At 45.2% G+C, this 23,534-nt stretch overlaps 1 protein-coding gene across 9 annotated transcripts in view; it reads right to left on the minus strand.

The window, feature by feature from the left end:
- The window catches only part of ACSL1 (acyl-CoA synthetase long-chain family member 1), a 69,470-nt gene continuing 46,829 nt past the window's right edge, over positions 894-23,534 (minus strand). For 5 of the 9 annotated variants that reach the window (XM_005671708.3, XM_021074705.1, XM_021074706.1 and 2 more), the window contains exons 8-21: positions 19,978-20,010; positions 19,752-19,803; positions 18,908-18,981; positions 16,318-16,395; positions 13,813-13,947; positions 11,649-11,783; positions 10,494-10,589; positions 9,551-9,623; positions 7,951-8,039; positions 6,885-7,001; positions 5,273-5,416; positions 3,305-3,406; positions 3,094-3,165; positions 894-2,493 (exon numbers count right to left, since the gene is read on the minus strand). In XM_005671708.3, coding sequence (XP_005671765.1) covers positions 2,353-2,493; positions 3,094-3,165; positions 3,305-3,406; positions 5,273-5,416; positions 6,885-7,001; positions 7,951-8,039; positions 9,551-9,623; positions 10,494-10,589; positions 11,649-11,783; positions 13,813-13,947; positions 16,318-16,395; positions 18,908-18,981; positions 19,752-19,803; positions 19,978-20,010 — 1,341 coding nt within the window. In that variant the 3' untranslated portion in view covers positions 894-2,352. 9 annotated transcript variants of the gene reach the window in all.

Raw genomic sequence — 23,534 nt, forward strand, 5'->3', positions numbered from 1 at the left:
AAAAGGCACAGTGGCTGAGGAGTCTCCCGACTGGGGACGTGGATGAAGGCAGGATGAAGGCAGATGCCAGCGCCCTAATCACAAGACTGGAGAGAAGGAGACTATTTAAACACAACGTGTCATCAAGGAAATCAGGAGCAGATTAACTAACACCTCTGGAAAAGAGTCTTGAACATGACAGCACAGGGTTGCGACAGAGGGAGAGAAAAAGGAAAAGTCGGGCGCTCTCAATGAGACATCTTCCCCAGCAGTTCTGTACAAAGAGAATCACTGAAATTCAGCAGAATGAAATCCACTCCAGAACCACCTGAGGCTGAGGCCTCCTGCAAAGTAGCTTTTCCCTCAGAGATTTTGCATTTAAGAATATCCATGTTGGGGAGTTCCCTGGTGCCCTAGCAGGTTAAGGATCTGGCACTGTCACTGCAAGTGGCTGGGTTCAATCCCTGGCCCAGGAACTTCCACATGCCATGGGTTGCAGCCAAAAACAAAAGACCGAAAACCCGCTGTGGCGCAATGGGATCGGCCGTATTTCTGGAGCGCTGGGATGCAGGTTCAATTCCTTCCCCGGCAGTGCATTAAGAATCCAGTGTAGGTCGCAGCTCAGATCTGAGCCCTGGCCCAGGAACTCCACGTGCTACGGGGCTGCCAAAAGAGAAAACAAAACCAACAAACAAAAAAACAACCCACATTATTCACACCATGACTTTCCTCCTTGAAACACGGTAGGACAGGGAAGCTGGCCAAGGGCCCCGCATCCTGGAGAGGAGACCTGGGAGGGAGGGGACCATAGGGAGGGGCTCGAGGCTGAAGTCATTCTTGCTTTTTCCTCAGGCACATCAGAGGCTGTTCCAAATATGACACGTGACATGAAAAGGAAAGCTTCACTCACTCACTTGAAATGCAGAAATATTTATTTTGGTTTCCTTCATTGTTTTTGGAAATTCTGTTTTGGTTTATAAAACATAGAAATAGCCAACACTTAAAGCAAACATTCAAAACCCCAAGGTGACAAATTATTGACTTTTTGTGCAATTAAGAATACATGTATGAAGTTAGGCTACCAAATAGTGTTATTACAATGATGATTCTTTAGTGCAAACCCTGGTGTGCTTGTATAATACATGTATTTACGTGTCTAAAAACAACGGCTTTCAACGTATAAATGACAACTAAACTCAGTCACAGGTGGCAAAGACTTGCAGTTAAGTGAAATGCTGCTAATTTCCCAAATTAACTTAAAAAAAAAAAAACCTTGAGAAATTAACCCTAGGAAATGAGTTTTTCAGATTCCTATGTCCTAGAATTTTGGCTTGTCAAATACATTTCATAGAAATCAGGTAGCATTATGATAGAAGAGCATTTATCACTGTCCGTTTCAATAAGTACCCAAGTGTATCTATTCCCTTAATATTTTTAAAGACATGCCTTGCCTGAGAGTTTATTCTGGGGGGTGGGGGGGAAGCCACTTAATCACAACATACTCTTTTGATATGAAAACCACATTAAAGATCCATGGCCGTCAGACAGAGCGACTGGTTCAGCAAAGGTTACGTGGACAGTTATTTAGGCGTCACAGTTGAACACGGTTGATCCAGGTAATTATTTCCTTCTTGAAATGCTCGTCTTCACTGCAGAGTCTAAGGCAGATTTTTCAATAACCCTTGGGAAAGGATGGAGGGAATTGGGTCTGGAGGAGAGGATCAGAGAATATTCTGCTCTGTGGGTGCCAGGATCCACCGACTCCAGTGGTAGCTGTCTGTGCTGAGTTGGGTCTGCCCTTTGCTTCACTGGCAACCTTCTGATCCGACGGGAACGACAGGGGTCAATCAGAGGGTTGTAGGAGCGAGTGTGAAATGGGGAAGGTGGGGGGCAGCAGGGATGTTAAAAAAACCCTCTGGTCCATTTGCGACATCCTTCAGCCGGGACGGTTCCCTCCAGTGCACGGTACTCTCCAGAGCAGCAGACAGCTGCAGAATTTGCAGCAAGCAGCAGACGTCTCAGAAATAGCAAAGTCTTAACTCCTTGGTTAGCAAAACAGGGAGACAGACGTTTTCACCCACCTTTTATAACTGAGGAAGTTGTAAATAACTTAGCACATTGATAGTTTCCCCTTAACAATTTTTTAAGGCTCATTTTGGAAATTGTGTATCACCGTGAACACGGTCTGCGACGTGAGGTGACCGTAAGGCCGTGCTCCATGCCCTCTCCTGTTCCTATGACGAGAATCAAATCTGAATGAGCGAGGCAGACAAGGTGCTTCTTCCCTATACTTGCTGCCGTCGAAACCACCCCGTGAAGGCCATTGGCGGAAGGGGACCGCGGAGGCGGTTTCTCCCACCTTCCTTCCCCACATTAGACTTTGACGGTGGAATAAAGTTCATCGATCTGTGACCTGAAATAATTCCGAAGCTCTGGCCTTTTAGCCTTCATTGTCGGGGTCAGAAGGCCGTTGTCGATGGAGAATAATTCAGGGTGAAGACTAATACCTCTGACCTGCAAAGAAACCAGGCTGTTAAAAGGAGGGAGGGGAGGTCCCTTCGTGGCTCAGCGGTTAACGAACCCGACTAGGGTCCATGAGGATGCAGGTTTGACCCCTGGCCTCGCTCAGTGGATTAAGGATCCGGTGCTGCCGTGGCTGTGGTGTAGGCCAGCAGCCGTAGCTCTGATTTGACCCCTAGCCTGGGAACTTCCATATGCCACAAGTGTGGCCCTAAAAAGCAAACAAACAAAAAACCAGGAGGAAGGGAGGTTGGTCGGACACTTGAGCCTGAAAAGCACTTAAGCCTCCGCAGAGAGAGAGAGAGAGGCTTCCGGGCGGTCCACACCAGCCTCTCATGCCAGGCCCAGCCGCACCGTCACCACAAGGGCAGAGGCAAGGCCTGTTCTTAGGACAGAAGAGGACCGCAGCCTGGCCCCCAGGAAGAGAACTCATACCCTGGTTACAGGAATCCCCTACCCACCAAACCACTCCATTAACCCTTCCGCACGACGTCTTTACAGCACCTCGTCCTCTTCCAGAACCTATTCGCCAAGGACATCCTCCAGTCAAGATCCTGTTTTACAGAAACTCATACATTTGGATGGAAGGCTTACCTGTTCAAATGATTTGAGGCCAGCGTCCCTCCCCAGTCTCAGCATGTCTTCAAGAATAGCTTTTTTGACATCCTAATGAGGTAAGAAAAAGAAGATCCTTATTCCTGTATGTGTCTGCTGTGTGTGTGTGTGTGTGTGTGTGTGTAGGCAGTGGGGGGCGCTGCACTTTGCACTTCACGCAAAGGCAAGAGCAGAAGGGGCCCTAACCCACCTTGTTTCTGCACAGTTCTTCAAAGGAGCCTACAAAGCCTCTCTTCTGGGCCCAGTGGCCTAGCGTCTCAACGTCTGGAACCACAATCGCTATGAGAAATGCCTTCAACAGAGAGAATGAGAGATGACACGGCTCGATCCAGATGCTTTAAAATCGTTCTTTATTATCTGCATCGTGTGCCCCTGAGGGATCTGGTGGAAGGTCCTGAGCCCCCTTCAGAGCGTGTTAGCAGCCCTGGGAGTCCACGAGGCAGGTTAAGAACTCCTGCCTCTTACATACAGACAGCAGTGGGAATTTTGTAGTAAACGTTTTAAAAGAACCACTGGAAATCAAAATCTAATAAAATTCTGATTTTTCTTTACTTTTTTTTTTTTTTGCTGTACTCATGGCATGTGGAAGTTCCCAGGCCAGGGATCAAATCCTCACCATAGGAGTGACCCTCACCATAGCAGTGACAATGCTGGGTCCTTAACCCACTGGGCCACTAGGGAACTCCCTAATTTTTACTTTTGTGTCTATTTTAAAAAATAAAAGTCAAAATAAGCAAACGAGGGGATAGATATCAAAAAGCTGTTTTAAAAAAAGAGAAAGAAAAAAGTATGAAGATTAATTTTTTAAAAATTGCTGGATTTTATTTTTATTTCTATTTTTGCCAATGCCCATGCCATGTAAAAATTCCCAGGCCAGAGATAGACCATACCACAGCAGCAACCTGAACCACTGTAGTGACAATGCCAGATCCTTAACCCACTGTGCCACAAGGGAACTCCTGTAGATTCATTAAAAAAAAAAAAAAATCTCCAGTACCTCATTCTTTACAGTTTAGTGACAATGAAACTAAATAAAAATCAAAGGCATGGAAAGGTTCTAGGTCAAAGAAAATTAGGTGCATGCTCAAAGAAGAACAGGTGTGTTTCTTATAAGAAAACATTCTTCTCAAATTATTTAAAAATCTTGAAGTTCCCGTTGTGGTGCAGTGTAAATGAATCTGACTAGTATCCATGAAAAGGTGGTTTTGATCCCTGGCCTCGCTCAGTGGGTCAGGGATTTGGTGTTGCTGTGAGCTGTGGTGTAGGTTGCAGATGCTGCTCGGATCCCCCGTTGCTGTGGTTGTGGCATAGGCCGGCAGCTGTAGCTCCAATTCAACCTCTAGCCTGGGAACTTCCATATGCCGCACCAAAGAAAAAGCAGAAAAAAATACCAAAATAAAGTAATTTAAAAATCTTAAGATTTGTAGAAATATTAATCCTCAGGAAACCAGACCCCCTTTTCTTTCTTCCCACCAACTGCTCAACATTTTGGCAAATGATGTTTCATTACAATATTGACCTGAGTTTTCAACTTTAAGGATATGTTGGCTTGGAACCACTATTTGCTCAAAAATGTGGAGTTCCTGCTGGGAAGCAATGGATTAAGAATCTGACTACAGTGGCTCAAGCCACAGCTGTGGCTCGGATTCAATCCTTGGCCAGGGAACTTGCATATGCTGTGGGTGGGGCCATGAAAAAAAAGATGTAGGAGGCACATCATATATCATATCATAAATAGTTGGATTTAATGTTTCAAAATTCTAAACTTTCTTTTAACCCTTATATCAATATTTCCCTTCATAATTAAGTTATAAGCTTATTTTACCCACTCCCCAGTATCTTTATCCAACTTCCCTTGGAACAGCAGACCACTCTACGTAAAATAAAAATAGGGAAATTCAAGAGAAAAAAACTTTTCTGGATAAGAAGTGCCAAGAATAAGAGGCACAAATTTCTAGTTACGAAATAAATGGAAGAAAAAAAGTTTAAAAAAAGAAACCCCAAGCAGCAAAAAACCAATAATGTGTCAATAACATTCCTATACGTCAGACACGAAAGGCAATTCACATGTGTTGCACACTACCCGCTGCATTTAAAGGCCCTGGACTCCTCAGCACCAGCCAGCAGGCACAGTGCTCATGGCCCAGGCAGCACGTACCTGCAAGCTCTCTCCGTGGACAAACACCTGAGCCACAGGCTCACTTCGCAGGTAGATGTTTTCGATCTTTTCCGGAGCGATGTACTCTCCCTGTGCCAGTTTGAAGATGTGCTTTTTCCTGTCTATGATCTTCAAAGTGCCGTTCTGTTTGGGGGTGGGGGTGAGCTGTGAGCAGGTCCTGGGGGCTGCCCCACTCCCAGCAGTCACACAGAACACCAGGCACTTCCTGTGCACTGTCATTTAATCCTAATAACCTCCAGCAGGGTCAGCTGTCAACCCATTTTACAGAGGGGGAAACTGAGGCTTAGAGGGACAAATACCTTGCCCTTGGCCATCAAGCCAAGTAGAGAGACAGAGGAGGGACCCCGGAGCCCCCTCACTCTACCTCACCTCAGCCACCTAGAGTGCCCACCTGCTCCCTTCACTCGGCCTCAAGTTGGAGTCAGGTCAGGACATGGGGGCTCCAGCAACAGGCTCAAGCCGTTCGAGAGCAAATGCTCACTTCCCTGTCGCTGGTCCAGGGCAAGGAAGGGAGGGTGCTGCTCCTGGCCCTGTGGGCGGTCAGGCGGGGGGTGGGGCGACTGCCCGCATGATGGCTGTGGGGATGCTAGGATCTCTGAAGGACCAGACTCGCCCAACGCCAGGTTGCCCACCTCTGGTAACCAAAACACCATCCCTACCCTGGCTCATTCTCCCCTTTGAAAGGGACCTGCTGGAAGGTTCCAAGGGTTCCCTCAGCCCAGATGGTTCTCTGTCTCCAAAAGGAGCCAGCTGAGGTCCAGGGAGATTATGAGATACGTTCCTTGGAGACAGAGTCAGAATTAGAACAGATACTTAATCCCTCCCGCGTCTGGAAAGAAGGACTCAATTTATTTCTGAAGAGCCTGGTATTCTGACATGTGAATTAATTTGGGGGGGAGCATTTTATAAAGCAATAGAAATTTCAGAGTATATAGCACCTTAAATCTGTAAGACTTACATCTGTAAGACACAATAATAAAAACTATGCCAGCCATTTGGGTGTGTGCAATTACACACAGCAACAACTCTAAAAAGCAGTGGTTGTTACCACTGCAAGCAAAAGTGGTCAAACCTATGGCTGGCTTCTTGCATAAGTGTCTCATGGCCAAGATGGACTCTGTATTTCTCTATAGAAAATGGTTCTGAGGCTAAGTTCGAAGGAATTGGCCTAATCCTCACCAACACTGTTTCTAATGAGATGACGATCCCAAGAAACATGTATGCTCACAAATTCTCTGTCCTACATTCCTGGCAGCCTACGCAACGCCCCCCAGACCTGAGCTAGGGCCTCAACGTCGAGGCACAGCACTGAGAGGTGAAAAGCCAGACACAAGTGTCTCTAGATCTCGAGCCGGAAGCAGCAACCAGAAAGGATGCCAAGTGTCAAAACAAACCATCATGGGCTGCAGCTGAAGTGCAAATGCTTCACAAGGATGCTAAGTGAAAGCCTGTTTCCCGCAGGAGACAGGAAGGGTCTAAGTTCAGCTGCTCAGTAAAAGAGGAGAGAAAGTTAGGGAGCCACTGCCATGGGGGAGGTTTTCCTCCCCAGAGTGGAACAAGGGTGTCTGTGACCGGGGAGGTGACCACTCACTGGCAACCACTTTCCAATGTCCCCTGTGTGCAACCAGCCATCTTTATCCAGAGCTTCCGCTGTTTTTGCTGGGTCCTTCAAGTAGCCTTGAAACACGTTTGGCCCTTTCACACACACCTGAAGGAAAAAAACCGAGAGCAAGGCATGGGCATGGGAACTGGAGGAAAGTGGTCAAAAGGTACCAATGTCCAGTTATAAGGTAATTAAGGACCGGGGATGTCACGCACAGCATGGTGACCTGACAACACGGCCGTGTGTAGTATTTGAAAGCTGTTAAGAGAGGAAGAGCCTAAGAGTTCCCATCATGTGGAAAAAGAAACCTTTTTCTTTTTCTTTCTTTCTTTCTTTTTTTTTTTTGTATCTATAAGAGATGATGGATGCTCAGTAAACTCACTGCAGTGATTGATCATTTCACAATACATGTGAGTTAAATCATGACTCTGTACACCTTAAACAGTGCTGGATGCCAATTAGATAAAACTGGAGAGAAAAAAATATGATCTATTTAAGAACACTGACCGGGGCTTCTCCAGAGAAAACTGTGTGTGTGTGTGTGTGTGTGTGGTGTGTCCCAGCTTTTAGCCAAAGCCCTGGATTCCATGATCCAGATGGAGCCACTGGAGTCTCACTGGGGTTGCGGCAGCACCTTCAATGCCCCCACTTCCCTTCCTTAATGGCCTTGGCTGCAGTCAAGTTCTAGGGTTCATGTTTGCTCTATGTTCCAGCTCAGGGGGGCTGGAAAGTCCCAGCTGGTATGAAATCACTAATTAACGAGGCCTCCCTTCCACCACTAACAGGCGCCAAGGCCAAGGAGCAGACAGGAAGCTGCAGCCCAGGACTTTGGGCCCTGGAGCCTCTGTACCCCCTGGGCCCATGTCCCCATCGTGCCTGGGGGCAGAAGGTAGGTTTCTATGCCCACACCCCCACTGCACCCCCCTGAGAGTTAGACATAAATGCACCTTCAAAAAGAAACCTGTGTGACCCCAGGGTCACCACGCCCCATGCTGAGAAGTGGCCCTGCTATGAAGAAACCACAGTGAGGGGGTCATTGTGGGGTCTCACTCACCTCGCCCTCACCCTTGGCAGCCAAGTAATTCATTTCTTCCACATCCACCAGCTTTATAAGGCTGCAAGGCATTGGGGCGCCCACATGGCCTGTATGTCAAATAAAAGAGTGATCACTCCTAACGTGACGGCAAATATCCCCAGGCCAAAATTTTCTCATCACAAACCAGCCTACTCAGAATGAGAACAGCTAGTATAACCCCCTGGTTTCGGCTGTCTCAGCCAGTCTCCTCCTGATAAATTAATTTAGAGAGTTGATTCCTAGAAAAGAGACAGAAACATCCCAAAGTCTCTTAGGGACTTGTTCCCAAGTCTGATGCTCCAAATTCTTTTTCAGGGTATAAATCGCTTTGCTGCTGACTTTAAGGTTTCCAGAAAAACTGGAAGCAAGTTTCCCAAAAGCCTGATCATTCCTGCCCCCTCTCCCTCACATGGATGCCATGGCCCCGTTCTCTATGAGAACAAACCTTGATCAGTCAGATGGTTCTGCCCAACACGGCCTGATGCCCTTGACTGTGGATGAATGCGTTTTATAGGTGAGTTTATGATGACAGGACAAAGCTACCTTTCACAGCTCATTTAACTCTCCTGCCAAAGGGTGCTAGGATTGGCTTCTTTTCCCCAGACAAAAATTACAGGAACCAGGTAAGTTTTAAGAGAGGCACAAATCATTCTTCCTATGTTTTGATCATTTTAGGTTAAATGTTTGATCATTTTAGCTTAAAGAAGCTACTCGTCTAAATTCTCCAGCTGGTAGCGCACCAGGGGTTAAAGAGTGAACAGATACTCTGAAAGAGGTTCATAGACAGCTAGTGTCAATCCCAGTAGAATTATGCTTCTAGAGAACGTCTGATACTCGAAGCCATGTCATGACGTGCTCACACGGGTAATACAGCAAACAAAGCAGGGACTTCATGATCACAGTGCAGAATACACCACCCGTGTGGGATGGGGTAAGCACAGAAGCTTTGCGGTCAGGCCTGGGTTGGAATCCTGGCTCCAAGGCATAAAGTTTCATAAATTCGTATATGTTATTGTCATGCTTCTTAGCCAACAATCAATCGTTTCCTCCCAGAGGTAACAGGGATGTTGCTGGGCTGAAGGGCATATAACACATCCTAAGAGCCTAACACGGAGTCTCACCCAGGACAGGGGCTCAACCAACTATCTGTTTGTCATCCCTCTTTTGTTTCCTTTGGGGCAAAAGGACTTGAGTTTACTTCTCTCTGGAGTCTCAACACCTGGTATAGCACACAGCAGGAATTTAATCAGTATTTACCAGCAAGTCATTGGGTCCAATCCGTTACTGGAAAGCTTTTGGACCAGACATTCTGAACTTGGTATAAAGGCACCATCGTTAGACATGATCTTCAGGATCTATGTACATCTCTATTGCCACCCGCCCCGCTTGACAGTCAGAGCCTCAAAATCACATCCCGCTCCACCACAGGAGGTGCTTTCCACGCAGCCCCCTGGTTTACAAGACTGTTGGCCCCAGGGCTTCATCACCCGGGACACAGCACTTGTTTAAGACAATTAACCCAATTCCAATAATTCCAACATGAAGAGTAAGGCCAACAAGGAGAGCCGCCACTGCCTACCTGCAGTCCAGTCCCCAGGCACCGTCAGGCTGCACCCGGCTGTGCACTCCGTCTGTCCGTAGCCTTCGTAGAACTGGGTCACCAGAGAAGGAAGAGGAGGAGCAGGGGATGGTCACACCTTTGATGGGAGGCTCAGTAACCAAGGTCCCCTTGCTCCTGGCTACCGGCTGACTGGCAAATCCTCCTTCCAAACTTTGTTTGGCAAAGTGGCCCCGCACACTGTGCTCCACTCATCACAGCAGCGGCACCCCTGCCCCGCCTGCCAGCGTGGCCACGGCCATGTCCACTTAAACTTCCAAGCACAGGCAACAACATGAGGACAGGTCACGCTGACACACATGTCCTCCTTGTCACCCAGTCTCTGCTCCCCACCCCCAAGACAGGTCCCCTGCATGGTTTTCAGGTGGCTTATCACATACAACTCATGGCCCCCCCCCAACTTCGGGAAGAAAATTACCCAGTGGAGACGCAAAGGCACATTCTGCTTGGGTCAAAGATACATACGGGCAGACCTCGTTTTATTGTGCTTCACAGATACTGCGTTTCTTACACTTTGCAGGTTTGTGGCAATCCTGCGCTGTCATGTGATGGTTAGCATTTTTCAGTGATAAAGTATTTTTAAATTAAGGTCGATAGGCTGTTTTCTAGACATGATGCTATTGCACACCAATGGGCTACAGTCTAGTGTAAATGTCACGTTTACATGCACTGAGAAACCACAACATTCATGTGACTGGCTGTACTGTGACATTCGCTTCGTGGCCGTGGTCTGGAACTGAAGCTACACTGTTGCCAAGGTGTGCCTACATCGCCTTCTCCAAGCAACCCAGGAATAACATGATCTTCCAAACACTAAGACACATGCCGGGGAGGAAGACCCCACCACCACCCCCCCCAGGGAAGGACGTGGTCCAAGACCCTCGGCCACAGGGAGGTCACCTACCTGGCAGCCCAGCGCGGCCCTCAGGAAGGTCAGCACGGTGGCGGACACGGGTGCCGCTCCTGTGACCATCAGCCTCACTTTTCCTCCCAGGCTTGACTTGCAAGGCAGGGAGAAGACACAGGGTGAGGGTCAAGCGGCTGGAACTGGTGGGCTTCTCAGAGATTCCTGAACCCCGAGGCCCTAACCCACTGGCTCGTCTGCAGGCTGCACAGAGCTCACTAACAGGCAAGGATGCCCAGGTGGTCCAAGAGGACACCTGACTAGTTTGTTTCCACCCGAAACCACCCCATTCGCTCTTGGCAGGAATGGAAAATTAAGTAGCTCTGCTGCCTGCAGGGATTTTGAGGAATCAGAACAAGAGTGTGGTAGGTTTGTGGCACACCACATTTGGGGGGACATAATTCCATATTCTTTATCACTCATGCCTACAAAATCACCTCAAGGGTGACATGGTTGTTCGAGAAAAGTACAACAAAATGGGGAATCAGAAAGGCCATACTCCCTGATGCTTTTTTGCCCTGGATAGCTGCAAACACTGTTCAGATTTATCTTGGATATGGCTCTGTCCTTAGTTTTTGGAAATATGCCAGGAGTTCCCATTGTGGCTCAGTGGAAACAAATCTGACTCAGCATCCATGAGGATGCGGGTTCTCTCCCTGGCCTTGCTCAAGTGGGTTAAGGATCTGGCATTGCCGTGAGCTGTGGTGTAGGTCACAGACGCGGCTCAGATCCCATGTTGCTGTGACTGTGGCATAGGCCGGCAGCTACAGCTCCGATTCCACTCCTAGCCTGGGAACTTCCCAGGTGCAGTCCTAAAAAGACAAAAAAAAAAAAAAAAAAAAAAAGCCAGAAATCCTCTCTCTCACCTTTTCTTTTCAAAAGGGCTCACATACATCATAAGGGTAGAGGATTAAGAGGTACAAAGTACTGTATATAAAATAAGCCATAGGACATAGAGTATAGCATGGGGAATAGAGCCAATATTTTATAATAACTATACATGGAGTACCACCTTTAAAAATTGTGAATCACTACATTGTACACCTGTAACTTACATAATATTATACATCAACTATTCTTCAATTAAAAAAAGAAGAAAGTTTGAAACTCAAATTTGTTTATATGACAAATAATAGCAATGAGTCAATGTGCTACCTGTATTTTGTGGAAGATCAGTTTATCCCACAGGCTGTTGTTTCTAATGATGCCACTGCGAAGCTCAGCTTCCTTCCTCTTGGAGGCGAAGTCCAACAGCCATCGCTTCAGCGTGGTATTTGCTTGTCCAAAAATCTAATGAGTCAGGAAACAAGAAGGGTGAACAATGAGAAGGATGGAGAGAATTGGAAAGTCAGATAATAACAAGTGCTGGTGAAGATGGGGAAAACTGGAACCCTCATGCACTGCTGATGGGAATGTAAAATAAGGCAGTTGCCTTAGACAACAGATATGCAGTTCCTTTTTTTTAAATTTTTATTTTTGTCTTTTTGCCATTTCTTGGGCCCCGCGGCATATGGAGGTTCCCAGGCTAGGGGTCAAATTGGAGCTGTAGCTGCTGGCCTACTCCAGGGCCATAGCAACACGGGATCCAAGCCGCATCTACAACCTACACCATAGGTCACGGCAATGCCGGATCCTTAACCCACTGAGCAAGGCAAGGGATCGAACCCACAACCTCGTGGTTCCTAGTTGGATTCGTTAACCACTGAGCCACGACGGGAACTCCAGCAGTTCCTTACTTAAACACAGAGTTACCATATGACCCAGCAATTCCACTCCTAGGTACATACCTAAGAGAATGAAAACACATGTCCACACAGACCCCTGCCCATGAATGTTCATAGTAGCATTATTCATAAGAACCAAAAAGCAGAAATAACCTAAAGGCCCATCAATGGGTGGGTAGATGGATGAATAGTGTAGCATCTACACAGTGGAATGGTATTTAGCCATTAAAGGGAAGGAAGTAAGGGTGCATGTAATGATGTGGATAGACCTTGAAAGTATGCTAAGTAAGAAGGAGGTCACAACAGAATACTGCATGATTCCATTCATAGGAAAATCCAGAATAGGGAAATCTATAGATTCAGAAAGTCAATTCATTTTGGGGGAATGGAGGGCAGTAACAGGGTGGAGGATAACACATTCTTTTTGAGGCTGATAGAAGTGTTATAAAATGGACTGCAGTGAATAGTTGCAGAATTCTGTGAACAGACTAAAAGCCTCTGAATTGTATATTTTAAATAGGTGAATGGTATATAGCATGAATTATATCTCAATAAAGCTGTTTTTAAGTTTTTTTTAAAAGGAGTTCACTTGTGGTGCAGCAGGTTAAGGATCTGGTTTGGGGGGCTGCTGTGGCTTGGGTTTGCTCCTTGGCCCAGGAACTTTCAGGGCCGGAAAAAAAAAAAAAAAAAAAGTGTTTTTTTTTTTTTTTTTAAAGAACCATTAAAAAATGAGAAGGTTCTCATAGATGACAGAAGCCATGACTCAAAGTAAATAGTATTAAAACCGCCTGATCCAATTCATTCTGAGATGGCCACAACACATGGGGATCCTGACTTGGTGTGGGGTCTGTCATGGCCCACCACGTGGGGCTGGCTTTCTCTCGGTCCCTGGCTTGACTTAGTTGTGTCTCTCAATGGCTAAGTAAGGAATATTTTACATGTGGTGGGGCTTCACTATTTTTTTTTCTTTTTAGGGTCGCACCCACGACATATGTAAGTTTTCAGGCTACGGGTTGAATTGGAGCTGCAGGTGCCGGCCTACACCACAGTCACAGCAACACCAGATCTGAGCCAAGTCTGTGACCCACACCACAGCTCACGGAAAGACCAGATCCTTAACCCACTGAGCGAGGCCAGAGATCGAACCCACATCTTCATGGTTACTAGTTGGGATCTTGACCCATGAGGCCTTGATGGGAACTCCGGGGCTCCACCATTTATAAAGCCATTTCATAGTTATTATTTTCATATTGATGTAATTAGCAGCTTTGTGAGATGGGGGAAGGGGTAACCGTCCATTGCAAGGGTGAGAAAACAGAGGCTCAAAGAACTTATTGTGAAAATAAAACAGCCTCCACCTCACACCTGCGCTGTGCCTCAGGTTGACAAGGCATGTTCACGTGTGTTCACCTACAATCCTCCCCACAGCCCTGGGCGGTGATGGACTCTGGTTTTACAGGGGAGTGAACTGCAGTCCTGCGAGACTAAGGGTGGAGTCTGTGGTCACACAGAGGGCACCCAGCTGAGCCCGACTCACACCTGGGTCTTGGATTTGGGTCCCATGCTCTGTCTCCTGCTCTGGGCTTGGCACTTACTCGGTCAAACATCCGGTTCAGCAGTCTGGGGACCACAGGGAAGATGGTGGGTTGAAGGGCCTTGAGATCATCCATAAGTAGCCTGATATCTCCTTGGAAAAATCCTATTTTAGCTCCATGACACAACATTACACACTAGAGAGGTAAACAGAAATATCCAACATTTCACCATTGAAGGAGAGGTTACACAACGCACAGACAACATACAACACACACACACACACACACACACACACACACACACACACATGCGGCTTGTTAGCATTACAGACTAGTTTTCAGAAATCTTAAGTTCCTAAATGTAGGGAGCTTTATTTTTATTTATTTATTTATTTATTTTTTTAAGGGCTGCACCTGTAGTATATGGAAGTTCCCAGGCTAGGGGTCGAACTGTAGCTGCAGCAACAGGATCAGCAACTCAGGATCCAAGCCATGCCTGTGACCTACACCACAGCTCATGACAATGCTGGATCCTTAACCTACAGGGATTGAACGTGCAACCTCACGGCTTCTAGTTGGATTCATTGTCACTGAGCCACAACAGGAATTCAGCTTTCAAAACAAGATTCCCATGTCCTCTGGTCCTTGGAAACGTGGTCTTGCTCCTGACCACCCTGAAGGTAAAGAGGCCAGAAGGAACCAAGGGGCATGGCTTTTAGTGATGATCACTGAGGTTCTGCTATTTGAGTTTCACGAATAAATATCTGCTGAGGGGATGACGTGGTTTTAGATAATTCACATGCTTTCCAGACTTCTAGAAACTTGAGGTCTAATTTATTCTCATAATAAAAACTGAGCTACTTGCTTTCATTCCAACCTTCTTAAAATCTCATTTGTTCTACTGGATCTAAATTTCCAAGAACTCAGAATCTGCTGCAGTGGAGACATCAGGCCATCTGTAGCAAAGAGGCTTACATGCAGCTCTATACAACCTAATGCCTGACTTTGTTCCTTGTCACAGGCACCTGACAAGGAGTCTGCTTGTTTTAAATTTTAAAAAGGAAGAGAGATTCAGGAGGTAATGCAACAGAAGTGCTAACAGTCCCAGGCTGGAAAGCAGAAACCACTAGAAAGGGATACCACGGTTCATTGTTGAAAAATTCAAGCTCGGAGGCTTTTGTTTGGCATGGCCTGCCTCCCGGCAGGCCTGGGAAAACTCCAGCTTGCCCGCCATGGTCCACTGTCAACTCAGGTCTCCCAGGGTTGCAGGAAGCAGACTATCAGATGAGAGGCCCTTGACCCTTTGGGGGAAGTAAATCCACGTGGTCCTAGCTAATCAGAGGGCCGGCTCCTCATCAGCTGCCCAGCTCCCTCCAGCCCCTGGCCCAGTGCCGGCAACACATTCATGAGATGAAGCAACAGTGCTCACTGTTTCTCTTATGAGCATACATCCAAAATTGTCCAAGAAGGAGAAAAGATGGTTCTTGGTTGGTTTTTATTTTTTTTATTTTTTTGTCTTTTGTTGTTGTTGTTGCTATTTCTTGGGCCGCTCCCATGGCACATGGAGGTTCCCAGGCCAGGGGTTGAATCGGAGCTGTAGCCACCGGCCTACGCCAGAGCCACAGCAACGCGGGATCCGAGCCGCGTCTGCAACCTACACCACAGCTCACGGCAACGCCGGATCGTTAACCCACTGAGCAAGGCCAGGGATCGAACCCGCAACCTCATGGTTCCTAGTTGGATTCGTTAACCACTGTGCCACGACGGGAACTCCTGGTTTTTAAATCAATCACACAGTTGTGCATGAGGAGCCCAGGCAGAAGTCAGCTGAAGATAATCTTGCTTGGCCCAGGGCACTGAGGATATTGATGAAAAAATGAGTCTTAAGGCAACTTGGGCCTTACGAACAAGCACAGGTGAAAATGGAGGCTTCTTATAGAACTGAAGCTTCGCCAGGCTTGTGGGACGGTATTCATAAAAATTCTCCATTCACGGCTCGTCTTTCTGGACCTGTGTCCATAGCCATGTCCTTCAAAAGTCTGAGCTTTTGATTTTCAAATGAATAATTAAAGTTCGAATATCTGGACCCAGAAAAAAAATTATGCTCTTTTAAATAATTAGCGCAATTTTTAAAATGGGGCCTGAGCAGAGTACTTTCTACAGGGAGGTGGTCTGTACACTCAAACTTATTATTTTATTTTTTTGTCTTTTTGTCTTTTCTAGGGCCACTCCCGTGGCACATGGAGGTTCCCAGGCTGGGGGTCTAATCAGAGCTGTAGCAGCCGGCCTATGCCACAGTCACAGCAACATGGGATCCGAAACCCACTGACCAAGGCCAGGGATCAAACTTGCAACCTCATGATTCCTAGTCAGATTCGTTAACCACTGAGCCATGACGGGAACTCCTGTACACTCAAACTTACCTGCATGATCTGCTCATACATGTGTGCAAGCGGTAAATACGAAACGTGTATGTCACTGGCATTCAAGACAAGTGATTTCTGTAAAACACAACGACTTAGAACACAGACAGGCGAGCAAGCAAAATAAAAACTCAGTGCCTACCTCTACAACTCTCTCAAACATATGGGCGAGAGGCAAGAAAGAGATCAGAGTATCATCGGAGGAAGGACTGAATGTTTTCTGTAAGCAAAGACACCAGCAGGTAGAAAGGCATTAGGATTTCCAGGAATTTTCTGTTTCATTTCAGAGCACAAAATTCCTTGGGGTTAAGGACAAAACGCTTTGGCCGACATTCTGCAATTCTTTCTCACCAGAGAAGGAAATGCAAAGCAATACTTTAATATATCAATTCCATTGTCAGGTAAGAGACACAGGCCATTTCCCACAGAGCACCAGCATCTTATGTCGTAAAGGGAAAGGAGGTGAAAAGACAAGAGAAATTGGATTTCCAAGCCTCTTTTATTTACAGTACAAGCGTATGTTGAGTATTTCTGTTTGATCAACATTTTTACCTTAAAGGCCTATTCAACCCCATAAAAAATAACCCAATTTGTTCATGAAAAATAACCCAATTTGTTGGACACGAGCTCTGAACTGGCCGCAATGAATTTGTTCTCCCATAAAATGCTGACCGTGAGAGGTCTGCATCTCGAGGACATCTGGACATCTGGTTTCCATTTCATGGCTAAGAACGGGCTTTACTCAGGGTCAGGCACAGTGAGGCAAGTGTGTAGAATGTTCCTGTTATTAATCTAGAGAGTTCTGGCCCCAACAGGCGCTGCCGACAGCAGCTGCTGCCACACCAATTAAGAAACAAAGGCTTTGTCAAGTTGTTTGGGGGTGATGCACCCACTTAGGGCCATGCCTCCCCTCCCCAAAGTTGGGCCACTCTTCATAAGAATGCAGTGACATGTGATATAGCCTCATCATGCCATAATCTTTTTTTTTTTTTTTTTTTTTGTCTTTTGCTATTTCTTTGGGCCGCTCCTGCGGCATATGGAGGTTCCCAGGCTAGGGGTCCAATTGGAGCTGTAGCCACTGGCCTACGCCAGAACCACAGCAACTCGGGATCCGAGCCGCGTCTGCAACCTACACCACAGCTCACGGCAACGCCAGATTGTTAACCCACTGAGCAAGGGCAGGGACCGAACCCGCAACCTCATGGTTCCTAGTCGGATTCATTAACCACTGCGCCACGATGGGAACTCCCATGCCATAATCTTAATTTCAGTCCAATGTGACCTGCTTCCCAACCAGTACTTGTCTGTAGAAAAGTGCTATAGAATCAGAAACCAGACTCAATAATATCTATACTTTCCAATTTTTCGATATAGGTCAAACAAATAATACACATTTGCATGATTAGAAGTTTTACAATGTTGAGAATGCCCCTGATAACATTAATTTTAATATTAACAATTATTTGTCTCAGTGATTCACTGATTCATGCATTTTAGGTTCTTTGAAGAATGGTTAGGAAATTACAATCTCACTTTGGTAAGGTACCAAATGTTGACTTCTGTTTAGAAAGTATATACCACAAAAGTATTTAGGACTACGAAAGTGAGAGTGTAAGTGAAAGTGAGATCGGTCTTCTCCAGCCACCAAAGACACCCCTGAATCATCAAGCACAGGATCCTGCCTCAAAAACTAGAGCCCACGGAGCCCTCTCAGAGACAGACACCATGCAAAAGTAAACTATATAAAAATGTACACAGCTTATTCATCACAGTATTCAATAAGGACTTTTTAAAAAGTCAAGTTTGAAACAGATCTTTGGGGTTACAGACTGAATTGTGACCATCCCCCTCAAAGTCATATGCTGAAGCCCTAGCCCCCTAGGTGACTAGAGACAGGGAGTCGTTAAGGTTAACTGAGGTCATAGGGTGGGGCTCTGATCCAAGAAGGCTGGTGTCCTTGTAAGAACAGGAAAAAACACTAGAAACCTCTCTCTTTCTTGCTGTGCGCACAGAGGAGGGCCAGGTGAGGCATAGGCGAGGACTCGGTGGTCTACAAGCCAAGAAGAGAGCCCTCACCAGAAACCAAACTCACCGGCACCTTGACTGTGGACTTCCAGCCTCCAGAACTGTGAGAAAATAAATGTCTGTTGTTAAGCCGCCCAGCCTGTGTTATTTTGTCATGGCAGGCCCAGGAGACTAAGACACCTGTACAGTCAACTTGACGATTACAGGAAAAAACTGCAGTTTGAGGCTTTAATCCTTCTTATAAAGTGGAGGTCCAATCAAATACAATAAATAAGAAAAATAATAACAATTTAAAAACCATCGGCAGCATTTAACATTTCGTTAACATCAACTTAAAGAAATTACTTCTTTCCCCACCCTAAAATCAGAGATAAAAGCACAAGAGAGTCAATTCTCCCCTGTCCTTTCCCAGGAACACTTATAGGGCAGAATCCAAAAGAGGGTCACTCAATAAAAGACAGTCAACCCTAGATGTCAATTCACCTTAAGGGTCACAAGCAGGAGTTGGAGATCAGGCTCATAGTGAGAACTACTTGGGGGAAGGTGACCTTGGGCCATAGGAAAGCTCAGACCTGATCTATATTTCAGATAGTGTTGCAAATACAGCCCAAGCCGAGGTGACAGGCAGGGGCTTTACCACTTTCACCCTTGAGGCCTGATGCCAACCAGTAGACACGAAGACAGACAATAAAATCTCCAAAGTTTACCTCTGTCACTTTCACAAACGCTGAACAATCGCTCACTACATTTCGATGGGTGATCATTGCTCCTTTGGGGTTGCCTGAGGAACACACAGGAGCAGAACCAAGTTAGAGGATGGAAATGCCGCCCAAGAGTGATGGACATGACGGGAGCCCAGAAACCCCGTCTAATAAAGGGCCTCCGATGCCTCTGGTGTGAGGTACATCCGTGAAAGCCGAATGTTGGGTCATATCAAATTCCTGTGCAACCTGTAATCTTTTATATGAAGCTTATTTTCTTAAACAATCTTTATTAATATGGGCAAGTTTTAGAGGGTGTGTATAGCAATAAGAAAAGAAAACTCAGGAATTTAGTTGTGGAAACCACTGATACAGTTTGTCGCAGGAAGATGGGTGATTCTACTGTTGACTTCCACCTTTTTTTTTTTTTAAACAGCCACACTTGCGGCATATAGAAGTCCCTGGGCTAGGCATCGAATCAGTGGGCTGCAGCTGCTGGCCTACACCACAGCAACAGCAATGCAGGATCCAAGCCACGTCTATGACCTACACCGCAGCTCATGGCAAGGCCGGATCCTTAACACACTGAGGGAGGCCAGGGATCGAATCTGCGTCTTTGTGGATATTCATTGGGTTCTTAACCCGCAGAGCCCCAATGGGAACTCCTGACCTTCCATAAATGCTTGAGGACACTCTCAGATTCTGGGAATGTCTTATAGAGCGACCAGAAGACAGGGCTTGAACCTCCCGTTTTCAGTCCATCTATAGTTCGAATAAGTCATTCACAAAAGGAGGCAGGGGATACATTCTTCCAGATACCACGTAGAAACAATTCCTTTTCAAAACTGACCTGTGGTTCCACTTGTGAAGCAAATTACTGCAAGATCTTCAGGTGCTGGAGGCTACAACACATTAAAAAAAGAAGAAGAAGAAGAAGTAAAAGAAAAGCCAGAATAAATCAGAATGGACTAGAAAACTCTGTCGTAAGTTATCACCCAAGATTTCCACTAGGCTCCGAGCTGACAAGCTACGGAAACCACACAGAGCCTGGGCAAGGTCCAACGTGGCCCACTCACCTTCGGTTTCCTTCTGTTGGCTCGTCCCAGGTCCTTAATGAGAAAAGAGAAAAAAATCTTAAATGGAAGCATTTTCTAAATGTAAAGAACAAAAGTCAATCAGGTCACTTCGAGCTGACTTTATTTTGAGATTTGCTCTCAGCCAACTCAAAGCACAGATTTCAAATTCAATTAACCACAACAATTTTAATTAGCCTGAACCCATTGTTCTAAGAAGACATTTTCCCGTTGTTTTCTCTCATATAAAACTCTATCAGTAGCATCAGAACTGGCCTTTGAAATAGGATTTATTCAAGAGACAGGAATCAAAGTCTCTTACATGTACTTCTAGTGCTCACGCCCTTGCCTCTCATGGCCTTTAACCAAGCCTGGCCCTCAGCTGCAACCAGAGAACTGCAGACACCCTGTATCGTCCCAGACCCGGAGCTCAGCGCTGACACGTGATCACCCACTTCTGCAACACTGACATCTTTGATCTGGAGAGAGCAATCGGTCTCTGCCAGATTTAAATGCAGGCCATTCTGGAGAGGTTCAAACACGTGTGCTTCCCCCATGGAGTGGGGAAAGGATCTGGGGTCTCCAATCATGAAACAGGCCATGGCAGAAGCTCTGAGACCACTCTTGAATGGACATGAAGGTTAAGAACAACAGATTCATTTCTGAGGTGTGGCATTTCCAGTGCACTCCCAGTTACCACTAAGGGCTTATTCTAATGGTGTTCCTGCATGAAGGGGTCTTCATGGCCACTTTGATATCTATTCATTTTTTAATGAACTATTTATATATTTTTCCTATTTTTTTTAATGAACTATTTATATATTTTTCCTATTAAAATCAAACAGTTTGAGTAAGCATAATGGAATGAACATGCCTAGAATTAAATGGAAATTAGATGGGTGTATTCAGGGCTCGGTGAGCTTCTACCCAGCATGAATAGTTTTAGACAGTTTTTAACTGTAATACTTTATTTATTTATTTTTTATTTTTTTTGGTCTTTTTGCCATTTCTTGGGCTGCTCTTGCAGCATATGGAGGTTCCTAGGCTAGGGGTCCAATCAGAGTTGTAGCCACCGGCCTACACCAGAGCCACAGCAACTCAGGATCTGAGCCGCGTCTGCGACCTACACCACAGCTCACGGCAATGCCAGATCCTTAACCCACTGAGCAAGGCCAGGGATCGAACCCACAACCTCATGGTTCCTAGTCGGATTCGTTAACTACTGAGCCAGGACGGGAATTCCCAACCTTAATACTTTAAATTTTATATATTTATACATACACATATACACACACACTGATTAAAACCAGGGACACTGACATCCAAATCAAAGTCAACTAAGAGCTAAAGCAATGATAATCCCACCAATTTTTTTCCAAAATAACCTTTATCAGGTACAAATTCCCACTCATCTTTTTGAAATTCTTATACCACTTCCTAAGATCTCTAATTCTTCAAAAAATTGATGTTAAGTAAAATAAAGCAAGTTATATGCAACTTGACTTCTAATTTGTTAGGAAAAAAAAATTATCCAAATTAGTGCATTATTTGCCAAGAAAGTTTTATAGCCTATTTTATGTCATCATTCAGAAAAAAATACAGCAATTATAAAAATATACAAGTTAGGAGTTCCCACAGTGGGTCAGTGGTTAATGAATATGCGGATGCAGGTTCCATCCTTGGCCTTGCTCAGTGGGTTAAGGATCCGGCGTTGCCATGAGCTGTGGTGTAGGCCAGCAGCTACAGCTCCGATTCGACCCCTAGTCTGGGAACCTCCATATGCTGCAGGTGCGGCCCTAAAAAAAAACAAACCCACCCTTTCCCCAAAATAAACAAGCTGCCATCTTTGGGTTCCAAATGCCAAAACAAAAACCAAACAAACAAAAAACCTCAAAACAGAAGGAAAACTGAATTTCACTTAATGATTAGAATGCTGAAGTATGTGGGGCTGATAAAATTTGCACCCTACTGAAAATGCATAAAAAAGACAAATTGATAAATAAAGGGATAGAATAACTAATATATGATAAAGTAGGTATATTAAAATGCTTACTGTAGGCTCTTGGTGGATATATGGTGGTCTGCTGTATGATTCCTTCAACTTGTTTGTATTGCTTGAAAGTTTACATAACAAAATATTGGGGAAAAAATGCTCCTAATACCATGTTTCTTTTTTTTTTTTCTTTCTTTTTTTTTTTTTGCTTTTAGAGCCGCACCTGCAGCCTACAGAGGTTCCCAGGCTAGGGGTCAAAGAGGAGCTACAGCTGCTGGCCTACACCACAGCCAAGCAGTGCAGGATCTGAGCCGTTTCTGCCACCTACACCACAGCTCACAGCAATGCTAGATCCTCAACCCACTGAGGGTTGCCAGGGATCGAACCCACAACCTCATGGTTCCTAATCGGATTCATCTCCGCTGCACCATGACGGGAACTCCAAAATGTTTCTATTTTTTGATGCTATAAAAATGGACATTAGTAAAAACTAGATCACTTCATCAACCGAAAAGCTAATTTTAAATTCATTTCTTAAAAATCTAATCCTTTGCTTATAAAATTTTTAAAAAACAGATATGAATCATATCACACAGGTATGTGTAAACAGTGTCTTTTACAAATATTTTAATGTAAACTTCATATTATAATCTTTGGTCACTTAATCATCTACATTTTTTAATCTTAAAATTATTTATCATACAGCAGTCAAAAAAGACCAAAAAATAAAAAAAAATGCCCATGTATGTGTCTGGGGGGAAAGCAAGGTGAGGGAAGAGGAAAAATGAGGGAAGAGAGGTTATTATGAAATGAGGTTACACGTAAAAAAACAAAAATGGGGAAACATTAGGTCAAAAGCTAGCTAAAAATCCAATTTAATAATTTGGCACACCCATTAGCTTTTATGGACTCTTGGTCCTTGCTAGTGTGTGTGTGTGTGTGTGGTACGCGCGCACATGCGCATACACATGCAAGCTTTGATAGAACAAATGACAGATTCCCTGTGATTACTAAGTTCCCCAGGAAAGGTTTTCTAGATCCTTACTTGTAGCTTGAATTCTTGGTAGGAGAACTATAAATAAAAATTAAAACTCTGTTTATAACAGTTCCAAGCAAATGTTTACAACATTTTCAGAAAGAGAATGACTTATTCTATGGAACCTATGACTTCCTGTGATGTGCACATAACAATAGCCCCTCCTCTTGTTTGCTGTTTTAGATTGCAGTCTAGTCCAAGTGCAACCGGGAAAATCAGCTTTTTATGCGATCTGATGTCAAACAACCAATTTAAATGTGGACCACACTCATTTTCCTAGAATGGGAAGCTTTAAAGTTGTGATTCATGTGAATCTTTGATATGACATGAAAATAAACTGAAACAAGCATCATGCTAGAAATTCACCAGGACCCTACGAAAGCAACCTGAGAAAAAGAATAATGAGGCAGATTTCTCTGTCTGGCTCTGTTGTAGAGACAAATCAGTAAGTGAAAGGCAATAAAGCCTAAGGAGGACAGATGAAGTTAAACCTCCACCTGAATCTGAAACTCCCATGTCAGGCATTTGTGG

The sequence above is a fragment of the Sus scrofa genome, chromosome 15 (assembly GCF_000003025.6).
Source record: "Sus scrofa isolate TJ Tabasco breed Duroc chromosome 15, Sscrofa11.1, whole genome shotgun sequence".
Classification (NCBI taxonomy): Eukaryota; Metazoa; Chordata; class Mammalia; order Artiodactyla; family Suidae; genus Sus; species Sus scrofa.